This window comes from Megalobrama amblycephala, linkage group LG15, assembly GCF_018812025.1.
Source record: "Megalobrama amblycephala isolate DHTTF-2021 linkage group LG15, ASM1881202v1, whole genome shotgun sequence".
In the NCBI taxonomy this organism is placed as follows: Eukaryota; Metazoa; Chordata; class Actinopteri; order Cypriniformes; family Xenocyprididae; genus Megalobrama; species Megalobrama amblycephala.
Genome location: NC_063058.1, coordinates 17,865,957 through 17,890,765, shown reverse-complemented (window position 1 = coordinate 17,890,765; position 24,809 = coordinate 17,865,957). Strand labels below are relative to the sequence as shown.

At 38.4% G+C, this 24,809-nt stretch overlaps 3 protein-coding genes across 4 annotated transcripts; 2 read left to right on the top strand and 1 right to left on the bottom strand.

The window, feature by feature from the left end:
• Positions 1-312: 312 nt before the first annotated feature.
• Positions 313-4,208, bottom strand: atp6v1e1a (ATPase H+ transporting V1 subunit E1a). Its single transcript, XM_048158245.1, has 9 exons — positions 3,951-4,208; positions 3,329-3,394; positions 3,102-3,211; positions 2,957-3,023; positions 2,749-2,838; positions 1,419-1,487; positions 1,222-1,316; positions 1,047-1,134; positions 313-957 (listed from the first exon to the last, which is right to left on the bottom strand). Exons 1-9 carry the CDS (start codon positions 3,981-3,983, stop codon positions 895-897), a joined length of 681 nt encoding a protein of 226 aa, XP_048014202.1. The 5' UTR covers positions 3,984-4,208; the 3' UTR covers positions 313-894.
• Positions 4,209-6,565: 2,357 nt separating this feature from the next.
• LOC125247074 (carboxypeptidase A2-like) lies at positions 6,566-17,687 on the top strand. The gene is made up of 11 exons (XM_048158244.1): positions 6,566-7,092; positions 7,167-7,248; positions 8,577-8,711; positions 8,874-8,972; positions 9,084-9,185; positions 9,285-9,386; positions 10,315-10,434; positions 10,520-10,616; positions 10,698-10,897; positions 10,983-11,067; positions 17,473-17,687. Exons 1-11 carry the CDS (start codon positions 7,028-7,030, stop codon positions 17,667-17,669), a joined length of 1,284 nt encoding a protein of 427 aa, XP_048014201.1. The 5' UTR covers positions 6,566-7,027; the 3' UTR covers positions 17,670-17,687.
• Positions 17,688-18,208: 521 nt separating this feature from the next.
• Positions 18,209-24,607, top strand: LOC125247073 (carboxypeptidase A2-like). Of its 2 annotated transcripts, XM_048158243.1 has the most exons (11): positions 18,209-18,659; positions 18,733-18,814; positions 18,919-19,053; positions 19,227-19,325; positions 19,437-19,538; positions 19,636-19,737; positions 22,012-22,131; positions 22,217-22,313; positions 22,396-22,595; positions 22,681-22,765; positions 24,369-24,607. In XM_048158243.1, the coding sequence occupies exons 1-11, from the start codon at positions 18,595-18,597 to the stop codon at positions 24,554-24,556; spliced, it is 1,275 nt and encodes a 424-aa protein (XP_048014200.1). In that variant the 5' UTR covers positions 18,209-18,594; the 3' UTR covers positions 24,557-24,607. The 2 variants fall into 2 exon arrangements, with proteins under 2 accessions (XP_048014200.1, XP_048014199.1); XM_048158242.1 differs by having other exon boundaries at positions 18,210-18,814.
• The last annotated feature ends 202 nt before the right edge of the window (positions 24,608-24,809 follow it).

The window sequence follows — 24,809 nt, the reverse complement described above, 5'->3', positions numbered from 1 at the left end:
AGACTGGGTCTCTGCTATTTAATCTGTTCATTGAAGAGCCTTTGTACTTTAAAGTCCTTTTGAAAACATGGTCTGAAGACATTTGATTATGCAAAACAGTGTTTGTACACCACAACTGATGCTAATTTGCATCTCATATGTTTGACTTCCACAAGAGGGCAGTGTGTTTTTAATGTTTGAGGTATATGTGGCATTATCTGTAAGCCTCTGTCAGATGTACGACTTGATTTCTTTCCTGTACGGTGGATAAAGTGTAACCAACAAGCAATGCTTTGTTTATATTGTAACGGGCAACAGAAATGCTTCAGAATATAAATAAAATATATTTGATTTATTTATCTGTAGTAGAATGAAATTGAACTACAAATGAAAATACACACAAAACCACAGAGGCATCCATGTTTTTAAGACATTAAAAATAAGGATGTCCCTTTTCCAGGGAAAACCTGTTAGGCTGCTAGCTTAGCTAACAACATTCAAGGCAATAACAATGTAAATTCCTGAGTGCTTATAGCTCTTTGTTCAAACAGCTTGAGATAAGATGTCAGGAGTCCACTTTCCCTACCGGTGACATGATATTTAAACAGAAAGCGCTAAATAAACACTCAGAGGAGAGGTATAAGGTAACACAAGCACACATGATAAGCCTTTCAATTTCAAAGCCTTTCTTTGGGCTTGTTTTCCAAGAGGAACACACACAAGAAAGAGAGCATGACAATAAAATGCTGGAACATGATGAATTAAATATCCAGAAATGCAACAAGAATAGTTTTTCACTTCAGAAAATCCACAAAGTGACCTTAAAAAATAAAATAAAACTTCCCATCAGACCTCCTCATCAGCATGTTTTCTGAATTCTCCCAACTACCACTAAAGTGTGTTTGTAACAGTCCATTAATCCATAAACTTGCGGTTTTGGTTGGCACCAAACAGAGTCACTCTGATTTCAGGCATCATCTGTGAAAGAAGAAGAAAAGAATGAGGACGTTCATAAAAACAAGCTTTTATACCGTTTATTCCTGTTCTAAAATGTGACTTTTCTCTACCTGTTGCGCTAGAAGATCTAGTCTGCTTTCCAGCGTGTTGGACACCTTGATCTTTCCATCAGCGTTATAGACTTCAACACCTCCTGAACTGAGAATGCCAAGCATCAACAGAGAAAAGGCTCATTTATATATTCTCAAATTGTTCAAACAACACTGAGTGTAGAAGTGATCTTACATGTCAGGGGACAGGAACTTGTTTTCGTCGATGTGCACCTCAATATTACACTTTACAGCCTCTTTGTAGATGGGGATGTTTTTCTGAACAGCTGCCTAGAATGAACAGGTATATCAACCTCTCCAAAAATGGTTTGTATAGCTGATATGCACATTGTAAAATATTATGTAAATGGATTGACAGGGAACAGAGCTCACCTGAACCGTCGCTACATCTTCCTTTCTGCACCGGATTATAACCTTGGGCTCCAGCAGCTGATAAAATCCCTGCCGAAACAAAAAGAAAAGTTAATAAAATACTAATTTATTATATTATTATATTATATTAGTAATAAGAATAAGAATAAATACAGTCAAACCAAAAATTATTCAGACATTTTTGATATATTTTTACTAGTGGGTGCAGGACACTATAGTTCATTTATGTAAGTGAGGATAGCAAAATAAACTGTGACATATTATACCCATACATACAGTGGACTACCAGTAAAATTAATAAAAATTTGGAGCCAAAAATTATTCAGACACTTTGACCTGACCATGTTTTGCTTAAGTGTTATCTGACATAATTAAGATTTTTTTTTTTCTGACACAGTTTAACTTTGAGATCTTGTCATATTTTATTACCATTGTTTTAAACTATAGTGAATAAACTGTATTAATGAATGAAATGTTCGAGGTGTCTGAATAAACTTAGATTTGACAAATAAGTATTGTTATACTATTATAGTTTTTACTAATATTTTGAATTAGAATATTTAAAAAAAAAATATATATAAAAAAAAAAAAAAAAATATATATATATATATATATATATATATATATATTATATATATAAATTTTATGTTTTTATTTTATTTCAAGTTAAAATTGTAGTAATTTTGTCATTTTTATTAGTTTTTAAGTTTTGGTTTATGTAGTTTTAGTTATTTTCCAAATGAAAATGAGAAATGTTGCCTTAACTATTTGAGGAAATAAGTTTATATTAGTTTTATAAAATTAATTTGATAAGTAAAATATAAAAAAAAACATTTTTTTTAAGTTAATGTTTATTTTATTTAGTTTATTTTGTTTTAAAGTTTTATTTTTTAATAACAATAATAACCCTGACACATATGATATAACTACATGTAAAATATATGATATGATAAGACTAAATTAATAAAAAATAATAAGAGTACTATGCTCAAAGCCTGTAACTAATAAAACTAATAAATTAAGAATCAATTAATATATAAATTAATAAACCCTATATATTGATTGCTTCTTATATATATATATATATATATATATATATATATATATATATATATATATATATACATAGATACATAGATAGATAGATATGTCTGTCAACTGACCATCAACACCCAACAGTTTCTCAGTAGCGCAGAAATAATAATAATACTAATAATAATAATAATAAAAAAGTATGATATGGCTGCTGTAAGTTGATATAATCGACTTTAAAAACTATAAAAAAAAAAAAAAAAAAAAGCTAGCATTGCTAACAGGACCATCAGCTGACCTGTAACACCAGCCCCTCCAGCAGAGTTGGGTACTGATTTGGGTCTTTGGCAATGTTGGCCAACTGTAGCTTTGCATCGTTTAGGAGATCCTGCAAAGAATCACATGAGGAAGATGAAGAAAAAAAATCGATTTCTTGTAATTCTTTAAAAAAAAAAAAAAGTATAGACTTACTATAAATGTCAAAATCACATCATCATTCATCATACCTTAATCATGTCATCACGGGCTTTGAGCACCTTCAGTCTTGCCTGGTTCAACAAATTCGACATCTGGCTGTGGATTTGAATGGACACATTATTAAATACACCAACGAAGGACTCGACGTTACACATTTAAAGAACTTAAACTCACATTTTCTTCTGTTGTTCAATCTGTTTCTCTTTCTTCTCATAGTACTCCATTATCTTCAGCCTTTGAGTCTGTACCAGTCGTCCCTTTTCGATATTAAACTCTTCTTCTGCCTGCAAGCCACAATACACATTACTTAAAGCAGATTCTTAAGGAAAGTTAATAGATGATATAATGCTCTAGTCTAGACAAATTCGATGCACTTATACTTATCATTGCATTTATGTTACCTTTGCATCAATTTCTTCTGCCTTCTCATTGGCTTCCTGCTCAATAAAGGCCATCATGTGTTTGATCTGGAGAGATGCAATGAAATCAGTGTCAATAAAAGAGCAAAGCAAGGTTAAATTACAATGTAAGAAATTCCCAAGCTCCACTGATCCTTTATTAAGCTTATGTTATGAAATAAATGGTAAAAACTGATGGGGAAACGAGACTGAAAGAAGTGTTAACTCAGTGCTGCTGGGAAAGTCCATGGAGCTGGAGATTTCCTCTTTTGGCATAATAATTCACAGCATTAAATAATAATTCATAAAATCTAGATTTAAAAAAGTGCATTTGCTCTCCTCAAAGTGAATGGATGTCTAGCTACAAGATAAAATAATAAATAATAATGCATTTTATTTATAGGCGCCTTTCAAAACCCCTCAATCATAACATACAAAAGACAATATATAAATGAAAAATACTTGTTTACGACAATAATACGACTGAATACCAGTTCAAAACCGCGGGATTTGTTTCTTTTTAAAAGTTATGAGATTTCTATACTTTAGCTGATATGAAATATAACAGTTAAGTTAAAAAGATAACTTCTAAAAGTAGTTTATAAACTTGTTAACTGGTTCTCACCTGTTTCTGTACCGCGGCATCGCTGAGCGCCATGTTTTAAGCTGTTTTTAAGGCACTGACTGCGATTTGAAGAGGGATTTGTCACGGGAACGATTGAAAAATAATAACTTTAAAACTACTAATCTGAACTATTAACTACTTTAGCTATATTAGTTAGAAATATGCTGCAGCACTAAGTTCCGTCAGACGTCAGCTGACAAGGATAGTAGAGGCGTCATGTGATTTGAATCGTCACGTCCGAGGTAAGACTCCGCCCACTTTTTTGTGTGTGGAAATTTCACACACTTTAAAATGACTTATTTCGTGCACTAAGTAGTTAATTACTGAAATGATTACAACTGTGAAAATTATCTTTAATAATTTTAAATGCCCAGGACCGAGTATTATTATACAAAGTTATTTTTTTTCTACAGGAAACCCTGTTGTGCCACATGCTTGTTTGCTATATCTCATAGTACTTCGTTTTCATAAAGCTAGGCGTGACTTCTAAAGGCTAATATAACATTTAATTGTCAATGCTATCGTCAATCATATTTAATGTAGAAAACCCAACTGAAAAATATAAAAGTTAGAGACTAGGAATTGGTATTTGAACATGACTTTTACAGACCACAGATAATTTCTCATTATGACCCTCAACATGAGCAGCTCTGACCATCAAGACTGTGAGTGTGTAGCCTATCTTGCATTATACAGTGGATTTCACCACGTGAGTTTAAACTTTTCCACTTATTTTTTTTCATTTTGGAGTCACTGAGAAACAAAGCAACGCAATTGTACTATATATATATATATATATATACTTATTTATATATATATATATATATATATATACTTATAAGTCGTGCTCAAAATTATTCATACCAAAGAAGGCTGTGAAAATGAATCTGCATCGTTAATACTTTTGATCTTTTATTTAAAAAATCTACAAAAATCCAACATTTCATTGGAGACTAATAATTTTAAATGGGGGGAAAATCTCATTATGAGAGAAATGTTTTTCTCTAATACACACTGCTCACCCTTTTATTCAATACTTTTTGCAACCTCCTTTTCCCAAGATAACGGCTCTGAGTCTTCACCTATAATGCATGATGAGTTTGGAGAACACCTGACAAGAGATCAGAGACCATTCCTTCATACAGAATCTCTCCAGATCCTTCAGATTCCAGCTCCATGCTGGTGCTTCTTCTATTCAGTTTACTTCACTCATTTTCTTTAGGGTTCAGGTCAGGGGACTGGGACGGCCGTGGCAGAAAATGGTTTTGTGTTCAGTGACCCATTTTTGTGTTGGTTTTGATGTTTGTTTTGGATCACTGTCCTGATGGAAGATCCAACCACGGCCCATTATTGGATTTCTAGCAGAAGCGTTCAGGTTTTGATTTTTTATCTGTTTGTATTTGATAGAATCCATGATTCAATGTATCTGATCAAGATGTGCAGGACCTCCAGCAGGAAAATAGGCCAACAACATTAAAGATACAGCAGTATATTTCATTGTACACATGGGGAACTTTTTACCCCTGTGTGCACCAAACCCATCTTGAGTGTTTGCTGCTAAAAAAAAGCTATTTTTGCTTCATCTGACCATGCGGTGAAAAATAAATCTGCATTATTCCTTTTGATCTTTCAATCAGAAAATGCACAAGATAAAACAATTGAAAATGGGGGGAAACTCACATTATGAAATAAATGTTTTTCTCCAATGCATGTTGGCCACAATTATTGGCACCCCTAGAAAATCTTATGAGTAAAATATCTCTGAAGTAAATTCCCATTCATATTTAAAAAAATTTTTAGCACACCAGGGAGACAGGGAAAATGAAATTGTCCAGCCATGACTTCTTGTTTCACGGTAGTTTAAATATGTGGAAATACGAAGTCCAAATTCCCTTGAAGTCCCCCTGTAGTCAATTATTTTATCCCTTAAAAATCATCTTTGATCACCAAAATGACATATTTTGACTTGGATCTGAGCTGGAGAATTGCAGAAATTAGCTGAGTCTTGGGGTCAGAAAGCCTAAAAAAAATTATCAAACGGCAGGGTTTCAAGAAAAATCCTACAGCATATTCAGTTGTCAGACAAGACTGGAACTTCAAAATGGACCTGATTCTCTGGTCAGATGAAACAAAACAAACAAACAAAAAAAGCCTTTTGGCAGCAACCCCACCAGATGGGTTTGGTGCAAACAGGTATAAAAAGTACCCCATGCCTACGGTTAAATATAACGCTGGATCATTAATGTTGCAGGCCTAATTTTTTGCTGGAGGACCTGGACATCTTGTTCAGATTCATGGTATCATGGATTCTATTAAACATAAACAGGTAAAAAAAAAAAAAAAACTGACCTCCTCTGCTAGAAATCTGGGCTGTGGTTGGATGTTCCATCAGGACAATGATCCAAAACAAACATCAAAATCAACACAAAAATAAAGCTTCTGCCAAGGCCGTCCCAGTCCCTGAACCCTATCGAAAAATGAGTGGGTAAAGAGGAGAAGCTGAAAATCTGAAGGATCTGGAGAGATTTTGTATGAAGAAATGGTCTCTGATCTCTTCTCAGGTGTTTTCCAAACTCATCAGGCATTATAGTAGAAGTAGAAGTAGAAGACTCTGAACTGTTATCTTGGTTATTTTGAGTTGTTATGTACAAATGGACAGTTATGATAGACAATGTATACAAGAGTTTTAACTGTTCAGACTGAATATAGCCTGAGTAGAAAACTGTTCTTGTGTCTAGCTGTTCTGGTGTTCTGTAGGGCCGGCCAGAGGGTAACAGTTCAAAGAAAAGGTCAGCTGGGTGTTTGGGGTTCAAAGAAGCCCTTTTTCTCACTCTGGAGGTGTAAAGATCTTCTCAGTCATCCTTAACTGTATGTTGTAGTCTCCTGATGTCTGATTTGGCAGCTGAACCAAACCAGACAGGTATAAATGAGCACAGGACAGACTCAAAGATGGCGAAGTAGAACATTAGTAGAATATTAACCTGCTTCAGCACTGATATTTCTCAACATGTGTCTCTGAGTGTATAAGAGCAGCAATCCATGAAAGAGACCAACAGTAGAGATTATTCCCAGAGAACATGAGACTCTATCTAACTGTCTTTGCGCTACTGGCCGCAGTTCACTGCGAGGAGCTCTTTAATGGGTAAGTTCAGATACTTATTGAAAAGCCTTGTTTCCTGTGAAGAATGTCCTAATTATCTTTTTTATTCTTAATAGAGACCAAGTTCTCAGAATCCAGGCAGAATCTGAAGACCACATTCAGGTTTTGAAGGAGCTGGAGAAGAATGTGGATTGGGGGGTATGATGTTCTTTACTTGTTAAATCCCTGCTGACATACATCGATCAGGCATAACATTGACCACCTTCCTAATATTGTGTTGGTCCCCCTTTTGCTGCCAAAACAGCCCTGACCCATCCAGGCATGGACTCCACTAGACCCCTGAAGGTGTGCTGTGGTATCTGGCACCAAGATGTTAGCAGCAGATCCTTTAAGTCCTGTAAGTTGCGAGGTGGGGCCTCCATGGATCGGACTTGGTTGTTCAGCACATCCCACAGATGCTCGACTGGATTGAGATCTGGGGAATTTGGAGGCCAAGTCAACACCTCAAACTCATTGTTGTGCTCCTCAAAACATTCCTGAACCATTTTTGCTTTGTGGCAGGGCACATTATCCTGCTGAATGAGGCCACAGCCACCAGGGAATAACCATTTCCATGAAAGGGTGTACATGGTCTGCAACAATGCTTAGGTACGTGTCAAAGTAACATCCACATGGATGGCAGGACCCAAGGTTTCCCAGCAGAACATTGCCCAAAGCATCACACTGCCTCCGCCAGCTTGCCTTCTTCCCATAGTGCATCGTGGTGCCATGTGTTCCCCAGGTAAGCGACGCAATTTGGCCACACAGGCCAGCCTTCGCTCCCTACGTGCATCACGCTGAACCACTTTTGATAGATGCTGACCACTGCAGACTGGGAACACCACAAAAGAGCTGCAGTTTTGGAGATGCTCTGACCCATCTATAGCCATCACAATTTGTCTCTTGTCAAACTCTCTCAAAACCTTACGCTTGCCCATTTTTCCTTCCTCTAACGCAGTGTTTCTCAACCAGGGGTCCATGGACCCCTAGTGGTCCTTGACAGAATGCCAGGGGGTCCTTATAAAATATCTGAATAAGAATTTTTGTATATTTTGACATTTGACATGTTCCCATAAAAGAAGAAGATAATATATGTATAATATAACTGACTATATGACTAAATATAGGACAAGTCAACTAACGTAGTAGTAAATTATACATGATTGCATTTGGTCATCACAAAGACATTAATGATACCAATGAGCCAATTTTATTCTGGGGTCCTTGAGGATGGCTCCAAATATGATGGGGGTCCATTACTCAAAAAAGGTTGAGATTCACTGCTCTAACACATCAACTTTGAGGACAAAATGTTGACTTGCTGCCTAATATATCCCACCCACTAACAGGTGCCGTGATGAAGAGATAATCGTTGTTCACTTCACCTGTCAGTGCTCATAATGTAATGCCTGATCGGTGTATTTTAGCATTCAAATGACCACATATAGGCAATATGACATGAAAATATATATTATGTGACCCTATAGCTGGATTTCTGGACCCGTGGCTTCTCTACTGAACGGCCTGTTGATTTCCGTGTACCTAACACCAGTCTGTGTGCCGTCAAAGACTTCCTCAGGGAAAACAACATCACTTTCGCTGTCATGATAAACAATGTGCAGGTGAGTTATTTACAAAAAAAAAAAAAATTTGATTGTTACTCTTGCACAATTTTGATGAGGAAAATCAGTAATTGATTATAGACCTATAAATTCCAATAGTTAAGGAAGTCTTGTGTATTTTCAGTAAAGAAATTGTAATACACAAGTTTTACTGTGTCTCAGGAACTTTTGGACAGGGAGAGAGCAGAAATGGTTAGTAATGCAGAGATTAAATACAAGACCAAGAGCTTCAACTTTGCTGCTTATCACAACCTGGAGACTGTAAGTACATGCGCTGACTTGAGCAAAAGGGCTTGCACAACCATATTTATATGCAAGATATCATGCATTTAAAACTTAAACAAAACATCTAAATGTTTTTATTCACTTCAGATTTACAGTTTTATGGACACCCTTGTTGCGAGTCACCCTAACCTGATCTCTAAAGTGAAGATTGGAAGCACTTATGAGAACCGTTCCATGTATGCCCTGAAGGTAAACAGATTATGTGATCATAAACACAGATTACAGATTGATATTTATGTACATATCTGTATATTTATCTGATTTGTTATATATTTTCAATGCGTCCAGTTCAGCACTGGTGGAGAGAAAAGGCCTGCAATCTGGATTGATGCTGGAATCCATGCCAGGGAGTGGGTTTCTCATGCCTCAGCAGTGTGGATTGCTGACAGGGTGAGTGAGTTTGCAGAAGAATTACATCTTTAGTGTTCGGTTGAGTCTGTTTGTCATGGTACATTCAGAGCTATTTTCTTGTTTCATTAAACTATTGTGGTAATTATAAGAATGTAAGACTATATTTTTCTTTCCTGACAACAAGGATTATATGTGCCAGCACATTTATATTGTTTTAGTTCACTTGCCATTGCACATGAGCTCCCTTAAATAATGGATTAAATGGATTATGATTATTTTTACAAAGATATTTATTTTATTTTAGTTTTTTGTATATGCAGCAGCAATGAACTGTTTAGCGATATATTTTATTATTTTTATTTCTTTTTTTTTTAAGTGCAGCAGCAATTAACTTTTTAGCAAGATATTTAATTTTATTTTATTACTTATTTTCTGCAAATGGAGGTTGTGCAGCAACAATTAAATATTTTTAGCAAAATCTTTTATTGTCTTTTTTTATTTTTATTTTATTTTATTTTGTTTGTGCAGCAGCAATTACCTATTTAGCAAGATATTTTATTTTAATTAAATTTTTCTTTTTGTATGTGCAGCAGTAATTAACTTTTTAGCAAGATCTTTTTTTATTTTATTTTATTTTATTTTATTTTATTTTTATTTTCTGTAAATGGAGCTCATGTGCATCAGCAATCAACTCAGAAACTAGTTTATAGCAGCATTCAAAAGATTTTTAGTTTTGTTTAGTGTTGTTTTTTTGTGTTTGAATAATGGACCAATGTTGTGACAAAATGAGTACAGAGTAGCAATTTACTAAAATAGTCTCAAGGAACCAGAAAATGGTGTAGAACTTAGAACACAGATACAACCAAATATGAAAGAGAAAAAATTGTTCTTCTGAGGATTAAAGTCTATATAACAAAGCTATAAAATATCTTTTTAATATTCTAATCTGATTCTTCTGACTTTCTAGATTGCCACAGACTTTAAGCAAAACCGTGCCCCTGTGCCCAGTATCCTTAGTAAATTGGATATTTTCCTGATGATTGTTGCCAATCCTGATGGATATGTCTTCTCCCACATCTCTCCCCGTGTAAGCAGTCATTCATTGTTTGCGTAAAGCATAAATACATGTTTAGAAGCATTTATAATGCCATTACTAATTAACATTACCTCAGCCATTTCATCGTTTGTGGCGTAAGAGTCGGTCTGTGACCTCTAACCCCAACTGCCCTGGTGTTGACCTCAACAGAAACTGGGATGCTGAATTTAGTGGTATGTTCATACTGTCGTTTTCTCTTGTTGAAACAGATTCAAACGACTTTGCCTTTTTAAATGTCTCTACATTTTCTCCAGGTCCTGGAGGAAGCGATGACCCCTGCAGGGAAGACTATCGCGGTCCTTCTGCTCAATCCGAGATTGAAGTGAAAAACATTGCGGACTTCATCACGAGCCACGGCAACTTCAAATCCTTCATGACCCTCCATGCTTACTCCCAGCTCTTAATGTATCCCTATGCCTACAGCGGCACAAACGCTCCTGACCAGCCTGAACTGGTTAAGAAATCTACATCCATAAACCTCTGAATCGTGTTTGTTTTACATGATCTCACACTGACAAGTTTTTATGCGTCTATTCTAGCATGATGTGGCCACACAAGCAAACAAAGCCCTCAATTCTTGGCATGGCACCATTTATAAAGTTGGAAGTATCTTCCACACCATCGGTAAGTGGATTGTGGATCTATTTTAACCACTTACTAAGACATGGCCTATGTTGTACAGTTTGTTTACAGTCGATTACATGGATTTCTCATTACCTTGTGTAGTACACATTTGTCTGTAGACTAAACTATGCATAGTTTTGTCATTGGTTTACGTTATTTAAATTTGTTTAAAAAAACTTAATAGAAAATTAAGCTGAATTAGACACAAATGTGCTTGATTTGTACCATCATTACTTACTGAAGAATATTCAAGATCTAGAAAACTTCTTTTTGTTTATCGTCCACAAGTAAAGCATACTGAATAATATCACAAAATGTGAGATTTATGCTTGTAACATACAGAAAGGCCTGTGATACATGGTAATGTCATTCTTGTTTTGAAAAGGAATTATGATTTCTGTATAATAACCAAGTTCCCTTTCGATACTTCACTCGTACTGCGTATGGGGAAAGGTCTCCTTTTTCCCCGTTACTGAAGCCTTTTTCAATAACGCAGTGTAACTGCATCGTCATTGGTTCACTCATAGACAAGTTGTTGAACCAATGACGGCGCGGCATAGCTCCGCGGCCTATGGCGACAAAGCGTGCAAATATTCCCGCTGAAATGGGCGGGGTTTAGTGCTATATAAGCAGGCGCTTCGCCATAGGATTTCAGTTCTCTCTCCTTCAGTGACGACTTCACATCACTACTCCCTGATCTCCGGCTGAAGCCTTCGTCGCCTGGAAGAAGCTTGCCTGGAAAGAAGCTCTCGCCGCCATGGAAGAGGCTCCCACAGCGGACTGCTGAGCTCGCCGATGAAGAAGCGCCGGCACCCTCGTTGACTGCTGCTTCGAGCGCCGTCTCGAGCCGCCCGCTTCCCGCTTCCGGCCGCCTGCCAGCCCGTCTCCTGCCGCCATCCGGCGCGCCTAAAAGAGTATTTTCCTGCGGTTTATTGCCGCTCTAAAAGAGCTTTTCCTAGCGGTTCATACCGCTCTAAAAGAGCCCCTCAAACGGCGGTGTTGCTGCAAATGCCGCGCCACTCTTGTGGCACATGCAGAGCCCCGACGACGACGACGGGCACGGTGAGTGCGTCGGCTGCCTGGGCAGACCCCACGCAGAGGCTGCGCTCACCGGGACCTCATGTTCTCACTGCGAGAACATGAGTCTCGCCTCTCTGCGCTCGCGGATCGCCTTCTTCAGTGAAGGCGGTCCCGCCGCTCGCGCCCTCCCGTCTTCTTCCTCCCGTGAGCCGGCTAGGAAGAGACAGTGGGGCAGAGTGGCCCAGCGCACGGAGTTGGATGAGATCACGCCGGCTCAGCCCCCGCTTGCCTCACCCTCTCCCTCGAGAGAGCAGTCCCCCGTCCTGTTCTCCCGCCCTGAGCTGCGTCCCTCGGCAGAAGCGAGTGACCTCGTCTCCTTCGGCGGTTCTGAGGACGAGCCGCTTGATGACTCCATGTCTCTCGCGGCCTCTGAAGCTGAAGGATGGGCCGGTGATTCAGAGGACCCCGCCCGCCTTCCCTCGCTGGAGCCCATTGACTGTAAGCCGGGTATGGATGCCGAGCTCTTCCGCATCCTCTCGAAGGCAGTGGAGGATTTGGACCTCGAATGGGCTCCACCAGAGGAGCCATCACGGAGCAGGCTCGATGAGTGGTTCCTGCCGGGTCACCGCCAGGCCCCTCGCCAACGCTCTGCCCCGTTTTTCCCAGAGGTTCATGACGAGCTGACGAAGTCGTGGTGCGCCCCGTATTCTGCCCGCCTACGTACTACACATTATTCAGCCCTCACCTCTGTGGATGGCTCTAAAGAGAAGGGTTACGAGCATCTACCGCCCCTGGACGAAGCAGTAGCGGCTCACCTCTGTCCCCCCGCGGCTGTGGTCTGGAAGACGAAGAGGTCCATCCAAACCCTGCAGGACCACCTCTGCCCTGGCTGGCAGAGCTTACATGTCCGCGGGCCAGGCTGCCTCAGCGCTACACACCATGGCGATTCTCCAGGTGTTTCAGCCGAAACTCCTCCATTCTCTGGATGAGTCTGGCATCGATGCAAGCCTCTCCGGTGTACGGGCCCCCGATCGGCAGCCCCGTCATCCGATGCCATTCAACCCCTTGTCACGCGGGCCGAGGCCTGGCAGGCCATCCCCGGAGTGTCAAGCTGGGTCTTGGGGACTGTAAGTCGAGGCTACTCGCTTCAGTTCGCCCAAAGGCCCCCGTGCTTCAGCGGGGTGCTTCAGACTTCAGTCAATACGGACGACACTCATGTCTTCCGAGCCGAAGTCACGTCTCTTCTGAGGAAAGGAGCTATAGAAATAGTTTCCCCCTCAGAGAGCAATTCGGGGTTCTACAGCCATTATTTTCTAGTCCCCAAGAAAGATGGCGGTCTCAGACCCATCTTAGATCTCAGGCTCTTGAACCTCTCCCTCATGAGACGGAAGTTCAAGATGTTAACGCTGAAGCAGATCCTCACGCAGGTTTGCCCCGGGGACTGGTTCTGCTTGCTGGACCTGAAAGAAGCATACTTTCACATCCAGATAGCCCCCCATCACAGGCGATTCTTGAGATTCGCATTCGAGGGTGTGGCTTACCAATATATGGTCCTTCCATTCAGGCTGTCCCTAGCTCCTCGCACTTTTACCAAGTGCATGAACGCGGCGCTTTCCCCAATGAGACAGTTGGGAATCCGGGTTCTCAATTATCTCGACGACTGGCTCATCCTAGCCCAGTCACGAGCCGAGCTGGAGCATCACAGATCCATGCTACTCAGCCACATGGAGTGCCTGGGTCTTAGGGTCAACTTTGCCAAGAGCTCACTGCTCCCCAGCCAACGCATAACGTTCCTGGGTGCAGTCTTCGAATCAGCCTGTATGACGGCTGTAGTCTCGCCAGAGCGCGCTCTGGCCATTCAGCAGCTCGCGGCATCGGTCAGGAACAGAGCCTATCTCCCTCTGAAGTTCTTCCAGAGGATGCTAGGGCTGATGTCTTCCACCTTCCCGGCTCTGCAGCTCGGCCTTCTGCGGATACGGCCTCTGCAATACTGGTTGAAGTTCCGGGTCCCTCGTCACGCCTGGCGGCACAGCCGCCTGTGTCTCAGGGTCAATCAGGCCTGTTTGACAGCTCTGAAACCCTGGATGAACCCTGTATGGTTCAGTCAAGGTGTACCCCTACAGGCGGTGTCCAGAAGGACAGTGCTCTCAACAGATGCATCCAACACAGGTTGGGGTGCTCTTTGCGAGGGCAGACCGGCCTTCGGCTCGTGGTCTCACGAAGAAAGCGATCTGCACATCAACTGCCTCGAGATGTTGGCAGTGATTCGAGCCCTTCACGCGTTTCAGGCACACCTGACGGGACGCCACGTCTTAGTCCAGTCGGACAGTGTGACAGTGGTGTCATACATAAATCACCAGGGCGGTCTTTCGTCCAGCCTTCTGGAATGGGCATTATCGAGGTTTCAGTCGCTCAGAGCGACTCGCATACCCGGGAGAACAAACTTGGGAGCAGAAATGCTATCTCGGAGCAATGTCCCCTCAGACGAGTGGATGCTCCACCCCCAGACGGTTCTCACGATCTGGGAGTTCTTCGGGAAGGCAGAGGTAGACCTCTTTGCCTCAGAAGACAACTCTCATTGCCCAATTTATTTCTCGAAGGAGGACGATGCGCTGGCTCACATCTGGCCCAGCACCCTCCTTTACGCTTTTCCCCCGATCGCTCTGATCTCGCAGATCATCAGACGAATCAGGGAAGACAAGCACAGAGTCCTCCTGGTGGCCCCGCTCTGGAGGAGTCAAGTTTGGTCCTCAGAGCTGTTCAGGCTTTCCACAAAAGCCCCGTGGCCGATCCCCCTGAGACGGGACCTCCTCTCTCAGGCGAACAGGACGATTTGGCATCCCCAGCCAGAACTCTGGGCTCCCTCACCTCTGGTCCCTCGATGGGAGCCTGCTAACCTCCCCGGGGACGTGCTGAATACCATCTCTCAGGCGAGAGCTCCGTCCACGAGACGCCTCTACGCCCAGAAATGGTCGGTCTTTGTTGGCTGGTGTTCTGCACGCAACATAGACCCAGTGGAGTGTGACATATCTCTGATACTGTCTTTCCTCCAGGAGCATTTAGAACTGGGTCGCACCCCTTCAACGCTCAAAGTTTACATAGCAGCCATCGCAGCGTTTCACGCTCCTATCGCTGGCCAGTCAGTGGGACGAAACAACCTTGTGGTGCGTTTCTTGAGAGGTTCTAGGCGATTGAATCCACCTCGTCCTCTCACCGTTCCCACCTGGGACCTCTCTTTGGTCCTCAGAGCTCTCAAAGGGCCTCCCTTTGAGCCACTGTGTTCAGCTGACCTCAGGCCCCTGACGCTCAAAACCGCTCTGCTACTTGCACTAGCATCGGTTAAGCGTGTTGGCGACTTGCAGGCCCTCTCCGTGAGCCCTGCATGCCTTGAGTTCGGGCCCAACGACTCCAAGGTCGTTTTGAAACATAGGCATGGCTACGTCCCTAAGGTGCTCTCGATTCCATTCAGAGCACAGGTAATTTCCCTCTCGGTGCTTCCTCCCTCGTCGGACGAGCGAGAGCTGGAATTGCTCTGCCCCGTCAGGGCATTAAGGACCTATGTTGAGCAATCACAGCCTTTCCGGCAATCTGATCAGATCTTTATCTGCTTTGGCGGCCACACCAAAGGGTCTTCGGGCTCAAAGCAACATCTTGCACGTTGGATAGTCGACGCTATTGCTCTTTGTTGCTCCTCTATGGACCTCAACTGCCCCATATGAATTATAGCCCACTCCACTAGAGGAATGGCTTCCTCTTGGGCCTGGTCTAGTGGAGTTTCGATTCAAGACATCTGTGAGGCGGCCGGCTGGTCCTCGCCGTCCACTTTTGTCAGATTTTATCATTTGGACATCCCGACCTTACAAGCTCGGGTCCTCTCGGTATCATCCAGCGGCCTCTATCGAGCTCCGCTTCATGCCACTCTGGGAATTGACTCCCCTTTTGGTAGTGTAACAGGGTTCGACGGCTTTCTCACTTGTCCTCTGGTTCCCTTGCGGTGTCCAAGACAAGTCCAGTCATTCCCTGCCATGGCACGGCGCGGTTGAATTCGTTCCCCATGCGCAGTACGAGTGAAGTATCGAAAGGGAGCGTACTCGGTTACTAAAGTAACCCCGGTTCCCTGAGATACGGAACAAGTACTGCATTACATGCTGTGCCACGAGGCTACGGCTTCAGTGTCGTCGCTTCAGTCGAATGACCTGAAATCCTATGGCGAAGCACCTGCTTATATAGCCCTAAACCCCGCCCATTTCGGCGGGAATATTTGCGTGCTTTGTCGCCATAGGCCGCGCAGCTATGCCGCACCGTCATTGGTTCAACAACTTGTCTATGAGTGAACCAATGATGATGCAGTTACACTGCGTTATTGAAAAAGGCTTCAGTAACGGGGAAAAAGGAGATCTTTCCCCATACGCAGTACTCGTTCCGTATCTCAGGGAACCGAGGTTACGTTAGTAACCGAGTACGATACTACCAGTATTTATTGTTTTTAACGTTTGTTATGGTAGAATGAGTTAATTTTGTGAAACATGAAATGAGAGATTAAAGAGATAGTCCACCCAAAAATGAAAATGTATTCATTTACTTACCCTCATGTTGTTACAAACTTGTATGCATCTTTTTCTTCACAAAGCAAAAGTATTATTTTTTTTTTTTTTTTTTTGCCCATACAATTAAAGGGTTAGTTCACCCAAAAATGAAAATTATGTCACTAATTACTCACCCTTATGTCGTTCTACACTCGTAAGACCTTCGTTCATCTTCAGAACACAAATTAAGATATTTTTGATAAAATCCAATGGCTCAGTCAATACTTTCAATACTCTGAAGCTTCGTGAAGCAGTGTTTTGAAATCGCCCATCACTAGATATTGTTGAATAAAGTCGCTATTTTGTTATTTTTGGCGCACAAAAAGTATTCTCGTCACTTCATAACATTAAGGTTGAACCACTGTAGTCACATGAACTGTTTTAAATATGTTTTTAGTAGCTTTCTGGGCATTGAAAAAGGTGTTATTGCTGGCAATGCAGGCCTCACTGAGCCATCGGATTTCATCAAAAATATCTTAATTTGTGTTCTGAAGATGAACGAAGGTCTTACAGGTGTAGAACGACATGAGGGTGAGTAATAAATTACAGAAATTTCATTTTGTGTGAACTAACCCTTTAAAGTCAATGGGAACCAAAGCTGTTTGATCACCAACATTCTTCAAAATATGTTCTTTTGTGTTTTGCAGAAGAAAGATGCATACAGGTTTGGATGAGTAAATAATGATAATTTATATTTTTTGGTGGACTGTCCCTTTAAGTGGTGTGTCAACCTGCATGCTAGAAAATAATCAAGAGTTGTGGTATCAGAAATACATGTAACCTGTACGTTTTATTTCAGAGCAAGCTAGTGGTGCAAGTGTTGACTGGGCTTACCAACGTGGCATCAAATATTCCTTTGCTTTTGAGTTGCGTGACACTGGCAAATATGGATTCTTCCTGCCTGCCGACCAGATCGTTTCCACTGCAAGGGAAACATGGTTGGCTCTCAGATACATTATGCAATATGTTTGTGATTTGTTAACTGAAATAAAATAAAATATACAAAAACTTAAATTAGTTTTATTTCAGCCAAGGCTACATATATTATTTTGATTTAGTATAACTTGAAGTTTCAAAAGTAACTGAAATAAAAATGAATAAAAACGATATAGACCTATTTAAAAAATAACAAAAACTAATAAAAATCTCAAAAAATCTGTTGAGGTTTGTCTATCTTATTGATGCCTCTTTATTAGCCCATCAACTGCTGTGATGATTTAAACAGCAAAAAAATGTCTTGTGATCTATTAGTAAATCTATAATAAACACTAGGCCTATATGTTTTGTTGATGCACTGGTCCATACTGGTCTTAAAGGGATTATTCATCCCAAATGAAAATTCTGTAATTATTTACTTGTCCTCATGTCGTTACAAACTTGTATGACTTTCTTTCTTCTTTCTGCAGGAGAAAGAAAGTTATACAGGTTTGGAAAGACCTGAAAGTGACAGATTTTTCTAAAATGTCATTTTAGTGTCACATGATCCTTAAGAAATCATCCTAATATGCTGATTTTTTTATATTCTTTGATTAATTGAAAGTTCAAGAAATGAAATACATTTTTTTTGTAACAATGTAAAAGTCTTTGGGCTACAGTCATATTTGACCAATTTAATGCCAAATAAAAGTATTCATTTAAAAAAAGAAAAGAAAAAAAAAAAACACAATTCATGATGGTGCTGTTTCCACCATACTGTCCAATTCTGAATCCAGATGAGAATTGTTTTCCTGGAGATGAAAGGTATACAGATTGTTGAATTGTTTTGTAATTGGAATCCCTGAGAAATATGCAGCAATATTAACCTGGAAAAGACACGCACTGTATCAGCACTGATATTTCTGAGAACCCAACATGTGTCTCTGAGTGTATAAGAGCAGCAATCCATGAAAGAGACCAACAGTAGAGATCATTCCCAGAGAACATGAGACTCTATCTAGCTGTCTTTGCGCTACTGGTCGCAGTTCACTGCGAGGAGCTCTTTAATGGGTAAGTTCAGATACTTATTTTCAGCCTTGTTTCTTGTTCAGAATGTGCTAATTATCTTTTTTATTCTTAATAGAGACCAAGTTCTTAGAATCCAGGCAGAATCTGAAGACCACATTCAGGTTTTGAAGGAGCTGGAGAAGGACATGGATTGGGGGGTATGATGTTCTTTATTTGTTAAATGCCTGCTGACATATTTTAGCTTTCAAATGACCACATATATGCAATATGACATGAAAATATATATTATGTGACCCTATAGCTGGATTTCTGGACCCATGGCTTCTCTACTGAACGGCCTGTTGATATCCGTGTGCCTCACGCCAGTCTGTATGCTTTCAAAGACTTCCTCATGGAAAACAACATCCCTTTTACTGTCATGATCAACAATGTGCAGGTGAGTTATTTACAAAAATCTAAAAAAAAAAGAAGACATTGTTAATCTTGCACAGTTTGTAGAAGAAAATCTGTAATTAATTATATAGCCCTATAAATTCCGATAGTTAAGGAAGTCTTGTGATTTTTCAGTCAAGTAAGTCAAAGTAATACATAAGTTTTACTGTGTCTCAGGAACTTTTGGACAGGGAGAGAGCAGAAATGGTTAGTAATGCAGATATTGAACGCAAGACCAAGAGCTTCAACTTTGCTGCTTATCACGACCTGGAGACTGTAAGTACATGCGCTGACTTGAGCAAAAGGGCTTGCACAACCATATTTATATGCAAGATATCATGCATTTAAAACTTAAACAAAACATCTAAATGTTTTTATTCACTTCAGATTTACAGTTTTATGGACACCCTTGTTGCGAGTCACCCTAACCTGATCTCTAAAGTGAAGATTGGAAGCACTTATGAGAACCGTCCCATGTATGCCCTGAAGGTAAACAGATTATGTGATCATAAACTCATTACAGATTGATATTTATGTACATATCTGTATATTTATCTGATTTGTTATATATTTTCAATGCGTCCAGTTCAGCACTGGTGGAGAGAAAAAGCCTGCAATCTGGATTGATGCTGGAATCCATGCCAGGGAGTGGGTTTCTCATGCCTCAGCAGTGTGGATTGCTGACAGGGTGAGTGAGTTTGCAGAAGAATTATATCTTTAGTATTTGGTTGAGTATGTTTGTCGTGGTACATTCAGAGCTATTTTCTTGTTTCATTAAACTATTGTGGTAATTATAAGAATGTAAGACTAGATTTTTCTTTCCTGACAACAAGGATTATATGTGCCAGCACATTTATGTTGTTTTAGTTCGCTTGCCATTGCACATGAGCTCCCTTGGATATTCTTTTTATTAAGATCTTTTGTTTTGTTTTTTGTTTTATTTAATTTTTTATTTATTTAATTTTAATTTTTTATATTTTTTGCATGTGCAGCAACAATGAACTGTCTAGCAATATATATATATATATATATATATATATATATATATATATATATATATATATATATATATATATATATATATAATAATTTTTTAATTTTGTATATGCAGCAGCAATTCACTTTTTAGCAAGATATTTTATTTTATTTATTATTTTTATTTTTTAATTTTGTATATGCAGCAGCAATTCACTTTTTAGCAAGATATTTTATTTTTATTATTTATATATTTTTTATTTTGAATATGCAGCAGCAATAAATGGTTTAGCAAGATATTTTATTTTTATTATTTATATATTTTTTATTTTGTATATGCAGCAGCAATTCACTTTTTAGCAAGATATTTTATTTTTATTATTTATATATTTTTTATTTTGAATATGCAGCAGCAATAAATGGTTTAGCAAGATATTTTATTTTATTTTTTATTTTTTGTTTTGTATATGCAGCAGCAATAAATGGTTTAGCAAGATATTTTATTTTTATTATTTATATATTTTTTATTTTGTATATGCAGCAGCAATTCACTTTTTAGCAAGATATTTTATTTTTATTATTTATATATTTTTTATTTTGAATATGCAGCAGCAATAAATGGTTTAGCAAGATATTTTATTTTATTTTTTATTTTTTGTTTTGTATATGCAGCAGCAATAAATGGTTTAGCAAGATATTTTATTTTTATTATTTATATATTTTTTATTTTGTATATGCAGCAGCAATTCACTTTTTAGCAAGATATTTTATTTTTATTATTTATATATTTTTTATTTTGAATATGCAGCAGCAATAAATGGTTTAGCAAGATATTTTATTTTATTTTTTATTTTTTGTTTTGTATATGCAGCAGCAATTCACTTTTTAGCAAAATATTTTATTTTTATTTTGCATATGCAGCAGCAAGATTTAATTTAATTTAATTTAATTTTTATTTTCTGCACATGGAGCTTGTGCAGCAACACTGAACTTTTTAGCAAGATATTTTATTTATTATTTTTATTTTTTTATTTTGTATATGCAGCAGCAATTCACTTTTTAGCAAGATATTTTATTTTTATTATTTATATATTTTTTATTTTGTATATGCAGCAGCAATAAATGGTTTAGCAAAATATTTTATTATTTTTATTTTGCATATGCAGCAGCAATTAACTGTTTAGCAAGATATTTTATTTATTTTTACTTTATTTTGTATATGCAGCAGCAAGATTTAATTTAATTTCATTTAATTTTTATTTTCTGCAAATGGAGCTTGTGCAGCAACACTGAACTTTTTAGCAAGATATTTTATTTTATTTATTATTTTATTTTTTTTATTTTGTATATGCAGCAGCAATTCACTTTTTAGCAAGATATTTTATTTTATTTACTGTTTTTATTTTTTATTTTGAATATGCAGCAGCAATAAATGGTTTAGCAAGATATTTTATTTTATTTTTTTATTTTTTGTTTTGTATATGCAGCAGCAATAAATGGTTTAGCAAAATATTTTATTATTTTTATTTTGCATATGCAGCAGCAATTAACTGTTTAGCAAGATATTTTATTTATTTTTACTTTTTTATTTTGTATATGCAGCAGCAATTTTTTATTTAATTTCATTTAATTTTTATTTTATTTTTATTAGAGCTTGTGCAGCAACACTGAACTTTTAAAGCACAATTGTTTATTTTATAATTTTTTACATTTTTATTTTATTTTGTATGTTCAGCAGCAATGAACTCAGAAACTAGTTTATAGCAGCATTCACATGTCCTCACTTCAAAATAAGCAAAATATGACTGTTTGGTGTTTGAATATTGGGCCAATGTAGCAATTTACTATAATAGTCTCAAGGCACCAGAAAACCAAATCTGAAAAAAAGAAAAAAATAGTTCCTATAAGGTGATTGGATAAAAGTCTACATAACTTACCTATAAAACTATCTTTTTAATATTCTGATCTGATCCTCTTGACTCTCTAGATTGCCACAGACTTTAAGGAAAACCGTGCCCCTGTGCCCAGTATCCTTAGTCAAATGGATATTTTCCTGATGATTGTGGCCAATCCTGATGGATATGTCTTCTCCCACATCTCTCCCCGTGTAAGCAGTCGTTCGTTGTTTATGTAAAGCACAAATACATGTTTAGAAGCATTTATAATGCCATTACTAATTAACATTACCTCAGGAATTTCACCGTTTGTGGCGTAAGAGTCGGTCTGTGACCTCTAACCCCAACTGCCCTGGTGTTGACCTCAACAGAAACTTTGATGCTGAATTTAGTGGTATGTTCATACTGTCGTTTTCTCTTGTTGAAACAGATCCAAATGACTTTGCCATTTTTAAATGTCTCCACATTTTCTCCAGGTCCTGGAGCAAGCGATGACCCCTGCGGCGAAGACTATCGCGGTCCTTCTGCTCAATCCGAGATTGAAGTGAAAAACATTGCGGACTTCATCACGAGCCACGGCAACTTCAAATCCTTCATGACCCTCCATGCTTACTCCCAGCTCTTAATGTATCCCTATGCTTACAGCGGCACAAACGCTCCTGACCAGCCTGAACTGGTTAAGAAATCTACATCCATAAACCTCTGAATCATGTTTGTTTTACATGATCTCACAGTAACAAGTTTTTATGTGTCTATTCTAGCATGATGTGGCCACACAAGCAAACAAAGCCCTCAATTCTTGGCATGGCACCATTTATAAAGTTGGAAGTATCTTCCACACCATCGGTAAGTGGATTGTGGATCTATTTTAACCATTACTAAATCATGGCCTATGTTGTACAGTTTGTTTACAGTCGATTACATGGATTTCTCATTACCTTGTGTAGTACACATTTGTTTGTAGACTAAACTATGCATAGTTTTGTCATTGGTTTACTTTACAATAAATATTTTTGATTGAAATTGTGTTCAGGTACCATATTCGACAAGATTCATAATCATCATAATCAGTGTTGGGGAAAGTTACTTTTTAAAAGTAATGCATTACAATATTGCATTACTCCCTAAAAAAGTAACTAATTGCATTACTTATTGAAAGTAACGTGTTACGTTACTTTTGCGTTACTTTTTGTCATGTGGGCTGGGCTGTTTGTTTGTTTGCTTTTATAACAACAAAAAAAGTTCTATTTTTGGCAAACGTAAAGGCCCTTTCACACCAAAAGTGAATTGAATAAGCCTCAGGCTGAATGAAATGTAAATTCACACCTGTATATTGGTTGGCACAGCTCAAACAAACCGTACAGCTGAGCGGCCATTCTGGATTGCAGAAGAATAGGATGCAGGAGAAGTAAATGAGTAAATGTATACTCAGATTTAGTCTAGAACTACAATACCCATCATGTTCCTCTGCACTTATTCCCGATTTCTCTCAACATGGGCACAGGAGAGCTGTCAGTCAATACATGGAAAAACAAACTAACTTGCGTTACTTATTTGGAAAAGTAACTCGGATATTTTGTTGTAAATTTAAAAGTAATGCATTACTTTACTGGTTATTTGAAAAAAGTAATCTGATTACATAACTCGTGTTACTTGTAATGCGTTATGACTCATGATTCATTCATCTTTTCTCACTCAAACACATTCAAACTCTATATCTACAGCCTGTTTTAACAGTAAAACAGTAAAATAAGCTGAATTAGACAACAGTGTGCTTGATTTGTACCACCATTCCTTACTGATGAATATTCAAGATTCAAAATATATTTGTTTATTGTCCACAAGTAAAGCATACTGAAAATATAAAAAATGTGACATTTATGCTTTTAACATACTGATAGGCCTATTCTACACTGTAAATCTGTCATTCTTGTTTTGTAAAGGAATAATGATTTCTGCATAATAACAAAGATACTTCAGAAAACAAATGCTATCTACCAGTATTTAGTGTTTTAATGGTTTGTTATGGTAGAATGAGTTCATTTTGAGACACATATGAAATGAGAGATTAAAGGGACAGTCCACCCAAAAATGAAAAATGTTCATTTACTCACCCTCACGTTGTTACAAACCCGTATGCATCTTTCTTCACAACACAAAACTAATATTTTTAATAATGTTGGTAATCAAAAGGTTTTGGTTTGTATTTTTGCCCATACAATTAAAGTCAATGGGAACCAGAACTGTTTGATCACTAACATTCTTCAAAATATCATCTTCTGTGTTTTGCAGAAGAATTAAATGTATACAGGTTTGTAATGACATGAGGGTAAATAATGACTTTTTTTTGGGTGGACTGTCCCTTTAAGTGGTGTGTCAAGCTGCTTGTTAGAAAAGAATGAAGAGTTGTGGTATCAGAAATGCATTTAACCTGCGCATTTGATTTCAGAGCAAGCTAGTGGTGCAAGTGTTGACTGGGCTTACCAACGCGGAATCAAATATTCCTTTGCTTTTGAGTTGCGTGACACTGGCAAATACGGATTCCTCCTGCCTGCCGACCAGATCGTTTCCACTGCGAGGGAAACATGGTTGGCTCTCAGATACATTATGCAATATGTTTGTGATCACCCTTATTGAGAGAAATGTACTAAAGCTTCAATAAAGGTCCCAGATGATATATACTGGAAATGAAATTTGTGTCATTATGTTTCAGCATTGTTCCAAATAACTTGATTAATTTTTGACAGAGGTAAAAAGCATGGTTATTAACTGAAATAAAATAAAATATACAACAACTTATTTTATTTCAGACAAGTCTACATTTATCATTTTCATTTAGTTAAATTTGATGTTTAAAATAACTGTAGTGAATTAGCTCAAAAGGGAAATA

What these genes read in the sequence shown, in the direction of transcription:
- atp6v1e1a (XM_048158245.1), bottom strand. Translation starts at nt 3,983, where the DNA reads ATGGCGCTCAGCGATGCCGCGGTACAGAAACAG. An exon ending in AAGATGTAGCGACGGTTCAG is followed by an intron (nt 1,317 to 1,418) that starts GTGAGCTCTGTT and finishes TGTTCATTCTAG; the next exon opens with GCAGCTGTTCAGAAAAACAT. An exon ending in AAGTTCCTGTCCCCTGACAT is followed by an intron (nt 1,135 to 1,221) that starts GTAAGATCACTT and finishes TGGCATTCTCAG; the next exon opens with TTCAGGAGGTGTTGAAGTCT.
- LOC125247074 (XM_048158244.1), top strand. Translation starts at nt 7,028, where the DNA reads ATGAGACTCTATCTAACTGTCTTTGCGCTACTGGCCGCAGTTCACTGC. An exon ending in TCATGATAAACAATGTGCAG is followed by an intron (nt 8,712 to 8,873) that starts GTGAGTTATTTA and finishes ACTGTGTCTCAG; the next exon opens with GAACTTTTGGACAGGGAGAG. An exon ending in CTTATCACAACCTGGAGACT is followed by an intron (nt 8,973 to 9,083) that starts GTAAGTACATGC and finishes TATTCACTTCAG; the next exon opens with ATTTACAGTTTTATGGACAC.
- LOC125247073 (XM_048158242.1), top strand. Translation starts at nt 18,656, where the DNA reads ATGGGTAAGTTCAGATACTTATTTTCAGCCTTGTTTCTTGTTCAGAAT. An exon ending in CTTATCACGACCTGGAGACT is followed by an intron (nt 19,326 to 19,436) that starts GTAAGTACATGC and finishes TATTCACTTCAG; the next exon opens with ATTTACAGTTTTATGGACAC. An exon ending in CTTTGATGCTGAATTTAGTG is followed by an intron (nt 22,314 to 22,395) that starts GTATGTTCATAC and finishes CATTTTCTCCAG; the next exon opens with GTCCTGGAGCAAGCGATGAC.